A 10000-nucleotide genomic window follows, 5' to 3' on the forward strand; every position below is an offset into this window, starting at 1 on the left:
TTTTGTATGAAAATACAAAACATCATCATATGACCCCTTTAATGCACCTCATAATTCGGTACGAAATACAAAAAATAGTTAAATGACCCCTTTAATGCGCCTCATAATCCGGTGCGCCTTTTGTCTGAAAATAGCAAAAAGAGCTGCACACTGACTACTTTAAAGTACATCCAAGACTTCCTGTGGTTGCTGACATGTGGGCCATGGATGGATTTAGTGAGCAGTGTTTGGCCTCCAGGTCAACGTGTCCATGTTCAAGGACTGGATCACGGACAGCACCATGAACGAGGTCATGCAGAACTTCCGGCCCTTCGTCATCCACCTCAACCTGCGCGGCTGCGCCTCGTTGGAGTGGTCCAGTCTGAAGTACATCGGTAAGTACCTTTCTCTTTGGTGTGACTGCCTGCCTTAGCGGCCACAACTTTAGGTACACCTGCATCAAACAGCAAGGTCCAACAGCAGGAAGACTGATGACTATTTTTCTACTTTGTTGATTATTTTAGGGCTTTTTGAGCTATTTTTGTGCTTTTTTTCTCTTCCACAGCCGTACACCATACAGTCATGTAACTTATGTGAAACATGCTACATGTTAGCATGCTAACAATGGCATGCTAACTCTTTTAGCCAATTTGACACTTTTTTCTCTAATTCCGCAGCCATACACTCACTATACAGTCATATAACTTGAAAATATAAAAAAAATCATAATATGACCCCTTTAATGCGCCTTATAATCCGGCGCGCTTTTTGTGTGAAAATACAAAAAAATTATAATATGACCCCTTTAATGCGCTTTATAATCCGGTGCGCCTTTTGTGTGAAAATTCAAAAACCCATAAAATGACCCCTTTAATGCGCCTTATAGTCAGTCCGGTGCGCCTTTTGTATGAAAATACAAAAAAATCATAAAATAACCCTTTTGATGCGCTTTATATTCCGGTGCGCCTTTTGTATGAAAATACAAAAAATAATAAAATGCCCCTTTTAATGCGCTTTAAAATCCGGTGTGCCTTTTGTGTGAAAATACACAAAACTGTGTTATGACCCCTTTAATGCGCTTTATAATCCGGTGCGCCTTTTGTGTGAAAATACCAAAAAATAAAATTATGACCCTTTTAATGCGCCTTTGGTGTGAAAATACAAAAAATCATAAAATTACTTCTTTGATGCGCCTTATAATCCGGTGCGCCTTTTGTGTGAAAAAAAAAATCATAAAATGACCTCTTTGGTGCGCCTTTTCTATGAAAATACAAAAAATCATAAAATTATCCCTTTAATGCGCTTTATAATCCGGTGCGCCTTTTGTATGAAAATACAAAAAAATCATAAAATGACCCCTTTAATGCGCCTTATAATCCGGTGCGCCTTTTGTATGAAAATACCAAAAAATCATCAAATTACCTCTTTGATGCATTTTATAGTCCGGTGCGCCTTTTGTGTGAACATACAAAAAAAATACAGAAAATCATAATACGACCCCTTTAATGCGCCTTATAATCCGGTGCGCCTTTTGTACGAAAATACAAAAAAAATCCTAAAATGACCCCTTTAATGCGCCTTATAATCCGGTGCGCCTTTTGTACGAAAATACAAAAAATCATAAAATTACCTCTTTGATGCGCTTTATAATCTGGTGCGCCTTTTGTATGAAAATACAAACAATTCATAAAATGCCCTCTTTAATGCGCCCTATAATCCGGTGCGCCTTTTGTGTGAAAATACAAAAAATCATAAAATTATCCCTTTAATGCGCTTTATAATCCGGTGCGCCTTTTGTATGAAAATACAAAAAATCATCAGATTACCTCTTTGATGCATTTTATAATCCGGTGCGCCTTTTGTGTAAAATACAAAAAATCATAATATGATCCCTTTTAATGCGCTTTATAATTTGGTGCGCCTTTTGTATGAAAATACAAAAAATCATAAAATTACCTCTTTTATGCGCCTTATAATCCGGTGCGCCTTTTGCACGAAAATATAAAAAATCATAAAATTACCTCTTTGATGCGCCTTATAATCCGGTGCGCCTTTTATATGAAAATACAAAAAAAATCATAAAATAGACCGCTTTTAAGCACTTTATAATCTGGTGCGCCTTTTGTATGAAAATACAAACAATTCATAAAATGCCCTCTTTAATGCGCTCTATAATCCGGTGTGCCTTTTGTGTGAAAATACAAAAAATCATAAAATGATCCCTTTAATGCGCTTTATAATTCGGTGCGCCTTTTGTATGAAAATACAAAAAATTCGTAAAATGACCCCTTTAATGCGCCTTATAATCCGGTGCGCTTTATGTATGAAAATACAAAAAATCATCAGAATGCATTTTATAATCCGGTGCGCCTTTTGTGTAAAATACAAAAAATCATAATATGACCCCTTTTAATGCGCTTCATAATCTGGTGCGCCTTTTGTATGAAAATACAAAAAATCATAAAATTACCTCTTTAATGCGCCTTATAATCTGGTGCGCCTTTTGCACGAAAATAAAAAAAAATCATAAAATTACCTCTTTGATGCGCCTTATAATCCGGTGCGCCTTTTATATGAAAATACAAAATTTTTTTTATAAAAAGACCCCTTTTATGCGCCTTATAATCCGGTGCGCCTTTTGTGTGAAAATACAAAAAAAATCCTAAAATGACCCCTTTAATGCGCTTTATAGTCCGGTGCGCTTTTTGTATGAAAATACAAAAAACTCATAAAATGACCCCTTTAATGCGCCTTATTATCCGGTACGCCTTTTGTATGAAAATACAAAAAAATCCTAAAATGCCCCCTTTAATGCGTTTTATAATCCGGTGCGCCTTTTGTATGAAAATACAAAAAAATTCATAAAATGCCCTCTTTAATGCGCCTTATAATCTTTTGTGTGAAAATACAAAAAATCATATGACCCCTTTCATGTGTTTTATAATCCGGTGCGCTTTTTGTATGAAAATACAAAAAATCATAAAATTACCTCTTTGATGCGCCTTATAATCCGGTGCGCCTTTTAAATGAAAATACAAAAAAATTCATAAAAAGACTCCTTTTATGCGCTTTATAATCTGGTGCGCCTTTTGTATGAAAATACAAAAAATTCATAAAATGCCCTCTTTAATGCGCCTTACAATCCGGTGCGCCTTTTGTGTGAAAATACAAAAAAATCATAATATGACCCCTTTAATGCGCTTTATAGTCCGGTGCGCTTTTTGTATGAAAATACAAAAAATTCATAAAATGACCCCCTTAATGCGCCTTATTTTCCGGTACGCCTTTTGTATGAAAATACCATATAATCCTAAAATTCCCCCTTTAATGCGTTTTATAATCCGGTGGGCCTTTTGTATGAAAATACAAAAAATTCACAAAATGCCCTCTTTAATGCGCCTTATAATCCGGTGCTCCTTTTGTATGAAAATACAATAAATCATAATATGACTCTTTTAATGCGCCTTATAGTCAGTCCGGTGTGCCTTTTGTATGAAAATACAAAAAATCATAAAATGACTTGCTTTAGTGCGCCTTATAGTCCGGAAAATATATATTTTTATATTTTTACAGAGATAATTTCCGACTTATGAAGGAAAAACCACATGCCTGCATGATAAAATATTGCATTTGTGTCCAAATTTCAAATCATGCAAGCGACTAATAACTTTGTTATATAACTGCACATGAATAAAGTGAGTGTATTTATTGTTTGAATAGAAACAGAATAGTCCAAAAAGTTCTTCAAAGAATATATACATAAGAATGCAGATCATTCCCATGTGGACTTCTTCATCTGATACAGACTATTGACAAGAAGAAAGGGAAGGCACTAACCTAATAGGACAGTCTAAAAATCTGATACTTCTGAGGCCGCCTCAAGTGTTGGGGCTCCACCTCCTCCTCCGGCTCCCCCTGCACCTCCAGCGAGGAGCCCCAGTGCAGGGGCTCGGCCGGGAGCGGCTCCCGCTGGCTCTCCTGCTTGTCCCTGGGGCACCCCCGGTTGTAGGAGCGCACGTAGTCCTGCACGCTCTCGCCCGTGTGCTGGAGGGGCGAGCGACACAGCAGCCCCGTGTGCTTCACCCCCGGGTGCAGGTGCAGCCAGTACACCATGTAGTGGATGCTGCCGAGTGCACTCAGGTGAGTGTGTGGAGCAGGTGTGACTTGGGGGGGGGGGGGGGGGGGGGGCTCACCTGTAGTCGCACACCCACGGGTTGTCCTCCAGCTTCAGCTTGGACAGGAAGTAGAGGTCCTCTAGCACGCCGTGTTGGATGAAGTGCAGGCCGTTTCCTGCCAGGTCCAACTGGTGGAGGTGCAGGAGTCCCGACAGGGAGGCTGGAGACACAAGTTGGAGGAAGACTAGTACAAAACCCCCAAAACCTGTCACGTTGTGTAAATGGTAAATAAAAACAAGAATACAATGATTTGCAAATCCTTTTCAACTTATATTCAATTGAATAGACTGCAAAGACAAGATATTTCATGTTAATTTTTGCAAATGTTAGCTCATTTGGAGTTTGATGGCTGCAACATGTTTCAAAAAAGCTGGCACAAGTGTCAAAAAAGACTGAGAAAGTTGAGGAACACTTATTTGGAACATCCCACAGGTGAACGGGCTAATAGGGAACAGGTGGGTGCCATGATTGGGTATAAAAGCAGCTTCCATGAAATGCTCAAGTCGTTCACAAACAAGGACGGGGCGAGGGTCACCACTTTGTCAACAAATGTGTGAGCAAATTGTTTAAGGACAACATTTCTCAACCAGCTATTGCAAGGAATTTAGGGATTTCACCGTCTACGCTCCGTAATATCATCAAAAGGTTCGGAGAATCTGGAGAAATCACTGCACGTAAGCGATGATATTACGGACCTTGGATCCCTCAGGTGGTACTGCATCAAAAAGCGACATCGGTGTGTAAAGGATATCACCACATGGCCTCAGGAACACTTCAGAAAACCACTGTCAGTAACTACAGTTGGTCGCTACATCTGTAAGTGCAAGTTAAAACTCTACTATGCAAAGTGAAAGCTATTTATCAACAACACCCAGAAAATAATTGTATTACTTTTTTTTTTGTATTTTATTATTAATTGTTTAAAGTAAAATAATTTTTTGAAGTGTACATTGTATTCTTTATTATCAAAATACATAAGTCAGATTGTAATAAAGTTCAATAATATATATTTTTTTATATTTACTACCCTGATTTACCATTTATCATCATTTATTTATGAATTTGAATAAATAACCAATACCAATAACCAATAGTAAATGTACGAATAACTAATTATTTTATTTATTAGATTTATTCTACTTCATTAAATAATATATCCATGTTTATTCATTATGTCAACACGTAATTTTTTCTGATAATTTTTTTCCAAATTAAAAATGTTTTAATTGCATATTTACATTATGTACATACACATGTAGACATAAATGATACAAATGTAACGATGTACATACAGCAATATACATTATATATTTTAAGTATTATATTTGCTATGATGTATGGGCTCAGGAACACTTCAGAAAACCACAGTCAGTAACTACAGTTGGTCGCTACATCTGTAAGTGCAAGTTAAAACTCTACTACTAATATTTATCAACAACACCCAGAAACACCGCCGGCTTCGCTGGGCCCGAGCTCATCTAAGATGGATTGATGCAAAGTGGAAAAGTGTTCTGCGGTCTGACGAGTCCACATTTCAAATTGTTTTTGGAAACTGTGGACGTCGTGTCCTCCGGACCAAAGAGGAAAAGAACCATCCGGATTGTTCTAGGCGCAAAGTGTAAAAGCCAGCCTGTGTGATGGTATGGGGGTGTATTAGTGCCCAAGACATGGGTAACTTACACATCTGTGAAGGCACCATTAATGCTGAAAGGTACATACAAGTTTTGGAGCAACATATCAACGTTATCATGGACGCCCCTGCTTATTTCAGCAAGACAATGCCAAGCCACGTGTTACAACAGCGTGGCTTCATAGTTAAAGAGTGCGGGTACTAGACTGGGCTGGTACCAGCAAATGTGTTGCGCATTATGAAGCCTGAAATACCAAGAATGGGAAATAATTCCACTTCAAAAATGTGTCTCCTCAGTTCCCAAACCTTTACTGAGTGTTGTTAAAAGGAAAGGCCATGTAACACAGTGGTAAAAATGCCCCTGTGACAACTTTTTTGCAATGTGTTGCTGCCATTAAATTCTAAGTTCATGATTATTTGGCAAACAAAAAGAAGTTTCTCAGTGTGAACATGAAATATCTTGTCTTTGCAGTCTATTCAATTGAATATAAGTTGAAAATGATTTGTTGTATTCTCTTTTTATTTACCATTTACACAACGTGACAACTTCACTGCTTTTGGGGTTTGTATTTGTCGAGAGAAAAACGTCGCGCTAAAAGAAGGAAATGAGAAACAGAAGTTCCCAGCAGAGTAAAAAAAAAACAAAAAAAAAACTTTGGCTCCCTTAGTCCAACATCCAACACAATAACATTTTTCTGTCATCTTGCATAAAACATGACTCTGTCGCTATAGTAACACTTTTTAAAGTCCTGTTATTGCACTGGAGAATAATACAATGTGTTGATCAACTTGACATGCATTTGCATCACTGAACTCTGCTACGCAACGTGCTCTACATACAACACACAAAGATATGTTTCAAAGGGCCAATTTGTTTCAGGCCAGAACAAATTGACAAAACTATTTTAAATAGCTGCAACATAACATCCATAAGTAACAAACCGCATAATAACAACATAGCTGTAAAGCAAGGAATGCACACACTACATACTCAAAGCCTAACCAGGCCTTTCTCTCTCTCAAGGAATTATGAAATAAAATCATGTCAGAACACTTTACACATTTCCCCAGTTTTAGTTTAGAGATAAGGAAAGATTGGCCTGGCCCACTAGGATCCCTCTTTATGTTTGTGAACTTCATAGTCTATACATTTAGAGTGATGTGATAATCAAACACTCTAGAAGTCTAGAATGAAAGAGTATATAAGAGAATTGACAGAGTGTGTGTACCTTCAGTGCGCAGTGCCTCGTTAAAACCCAGGTGAAGTGTGTCTCTCTTTACAAGCTTCGTCGAAGCATGTTGCTTTTGTAGCTGTTTCAGCAGATTTGAATTGCTAGGATAGGATCTTTGATCCAAGACACAACTTACATTTAACTAGGATGTTCTTTTCTTTGTGGTCGACAAAAGAAAAGTAGTGAGAATATCTCCATGTTAAGAAACTCGGCTTCGGGCTTCGCCATGTCTCGTTAGTAAACACAGACACGCCCCCTCCCACACGCACACATACACACAGACAGTGTGCGGCGCGCCTCTTCCGCAGCCCTCCAATAAAACACACTCAGATCTTCTCAGTTTCTACCCGATACTACATAAAAAATAACGCAGTAACGCATCATGTAACGCGTTAGTCGCAACACTGGCCATTAGTCCTTCTGCTGTTGGACCTTGCTATTTGATGCAGGCGTACTTAAAGTTGTGGCCGCTAAGGCAGGCAGTCACATGACGTGGACTGGGACTAACAGTCTAAAAAAGTCTAGACTTTGGACAACAAACCTCCTCTAAGACTTGGCTAAAATGATAATGGAGTCAGTACCTGTATCGATGCGCTCCATGTTGTTATGGCTGATGTTCAAGGTTTTCAGACTCTTTAATCCCTGGAAACTTTTGGCTTTGAGGTGTCGGATGTTGTTGTGGGACAAGTCCACGTGGACCACGTCCTCAGGAACGCCCACGGGAACCTCCGTCAGTCCTGAACATGAAAAGAGATCCTCCTTATTTTCGGTTTTAACATCTACACTTCTGTTCAAATGTAGTAATCACTTATTCTTCTCTTCTTCGATACTTTACATTAGTTTTGGATGATACCACACATTTAGGTATCGATCTGATACCAAGTAGTTACAGGATCATGCATTGGTCATATTCAAAGTCCTCATGTGTCCAGTGACATATTTCCTGACTTTATAAACATAATTTACATTTTTAAAGGAAGAAAAAAAAGGTGTGACGGTACAAATATAGTAGTATCGACTAGATACGCTCCTGTACTCGGTATCATTACAGTAGATCCACCCATGGCATTTGTTTACATTGTGACGCCGGTGAGCTACGGTGTGTAGTGAAGCATGTTTAGCTACTCCTCCTCCAGTGATAATGCTACTTGTAAGAAACTTACTTTAGTTGTCGCCACGGAGGCCAGGATTAGTGATTTAGAAGTAGCTAAAACACTGTGGATGGACATTAGCCATGTCTTAAAGCACGTCTTCCTGAGGGTGTTTCAGTGTTATAACTTCACCTTTATCTTTACTTTTTACGCCAAAATGCGTCCATTCTCCCTTTTCTGTCTACACACTGTGTCTGCTTGTAAGTACTATGTGTGTGTGTGCGCTGCCCAACATGCTCCTCTGCTCGTAAAACCAGCAATGTCATGACCGGGCTTTCTGCTCCGCCGCTCCCAGTCTGTGGAATGCTCTCCCTGACCACCTGAGGGCACCACAGACTGTGGATGCTTTTAAAAAAGGCCTAAAAACCCTTCTTTTTAAAAAAGACTTTTTTTTTTTTTAGATATATGCATACTAGTTTTAGCTATTTGGCTGTTCTAGTTTTAATTTGTATTTATTTTTTAATATCTTTTTACTTTTTTTAATACAAACAAACAACTTTGAGGTTGTTTACTCGATGTAAAGTGCTTTTTACAAATAAAATATATTATTACCGTTACCGGTACTTTTCTACGGTCTAAAGGGACATGGGGGAAATTTTTTTTTAAATTATTTTATTTTATTTTTAAATTTTTTTTTAGACATGTATCTCGTGCGCACGAGAAACTTTTTATAAAGTTATAAAAAAAAAATATATATATATAATTTTTTTATTTTATTTTTATTTTTTTTAGACATGTCAATTTTTTATTTATTTTATTTATTTTTTATAAGTTTATAAAAAGTTTCTCGTGCGCACGAGATACATGTCTAAAAAATTAAAAATAAAATTATAAAAAAAAGTTTTTCCCCCATGTCCCTTTAGGGGCTCCGTACTTTTCAAACAGAGTATAGTACCGTTTTTTTTATACCTTAATACCACGATACTATGCTAGTACCGGTATACCGTACAACCCTAGTATATACATATATATATATATATACACAACAGGAAGTCCTAAGTACTGGACTAATATGGTCGTACACTGAACAACAATATGCGCTGTACGCCAGTGAGCTATTGTATCCTCCTACAGTGTGTAGTGAAGCATGTTTAGCTATTCGTCGTCCTCCAGTGATAATGGTACTTGTAAGAAACTTACTTTGTCGCCATGGAGGCCAGGATTAGTGATTTAGAAGTATAGTACCGAATATGATTCATTAGTATCGCGGTACTATACTAGTATACCGTACAACCCTGCTTTTCACATATTATTTTACTGAGCAGCCAGGACGCTAGCCCTACATTGCACCAGGTCATATTTTACTGAGCAGCCAGGACGCTAGTCCTACATTGCACCAGGTCATATTTTACTGAGCAGCCAGGACACTAGTCATACATTGCACCAGGTCATATTTTACTGAGCAGCCAGGACGCTAGCCCTACATTGCACCAGGTCATATTTTACTGAGCAGCCAGGACGCTAGCCCTACATTGCACCAGGTCATATTTCTAGTTCTATGGCCTCCAGCCCAAAGATGAAATGCACTTCAGCTGAACCTGAAGAATTGTTGCCACAGCGCAGTAGTTTCCACTCCATCCTTCATCACACATTCCTAGGTAGTCGCCAGCAGGATCCAGTCCTACATCTGGGCCGCATTTCTACTCGGCAGGTTGACACACTTGCCTCTGTTGCTGCAGTCCAGGCGCACTTGAGGGAAGTAGTAGGTGTGGCAGGATGTGGTGGCGTCCGCTTTGCCCTGAAAGGGACTGGGCTCGCCGGGGTGCGCCGGGTCCGTCTGGTCGCCCTGAGGCCGGCCGGCCGAGTCCGGTTCCTTGCAGAGCGACTCTGGGT

General features: G+C 38.8%; 2 protein-coding genes across 2 annotated transcripts in view; one reads left to right on the forward strand and one right to left on the reverse strand.

The window, feature by feature from the left end:
- The window catches only part of LOC133647066 (F-box and leucine-rich repeat protein 13-like), a 56777-nt gene that overhangs the window by 13187 nt on the left and 33590 nt on the right, over nucleotides 1–10000 (forward strand). Inside the window, exon 9 of the mRNA XM_062043127.1 lies at nucleotides 239–374. Within this exon, the coding sequence (XP_061899111.1) occupies nucleotides 239–374 (136 nt within the window). The remainder of the gene's footprint in view (nucleotides 1–238; nucleotides 375–10000) is intronic.
- The window catches only part of LOC133647068 (leucine-rich repeat-containing protein 17-like), an 11899-nt gene continuing 5579 nt past the window's right edge, over nucleotides 3681–10000 (reverse strand). The window contains exons 3-6 of the mRNA XM_062043129.1: nucleotides 9833–10000; nucleotides 7598–7753; nucleotides 4173–4314; nucleotides 3681–4102 (exon numbers count right to left, since the gene is read on the reverse strand). The exon at nucleotides 9833–10000 is cut by the window's right edge and continues 47 nt beyond it. Coding sequence (XP_061899113.1) covers nucleotides 3817–4102; nucleotides 4173–4314; nucleotides 7598–7753; nucleotides 9833–10000 — 752 coding nt within the window. The 3' untranslated portion in view covers nucleotides 3681–3816. The remainder of the gene's footprint in view (nucleotides 4103–4172; nucleotides 4315–7597; nucleotides 7754–9832) is intronic.

This window comes from Entelurus aequoreus, linkage group LG03 (assembly GCF_033978785.1).
Source record: "Entelurus aequoreus isolate RoL-2023_Sb linkage group LG03, RoL_Eaeq_v1.1, whole genome shotgun sequence".
Lineage (NCBI taxonomy): Eukaryota > Metazoa > Chordata > Actinopteri > Syngnathiformes > Syngnathidae > Entelurus > Entelurus aequoreus.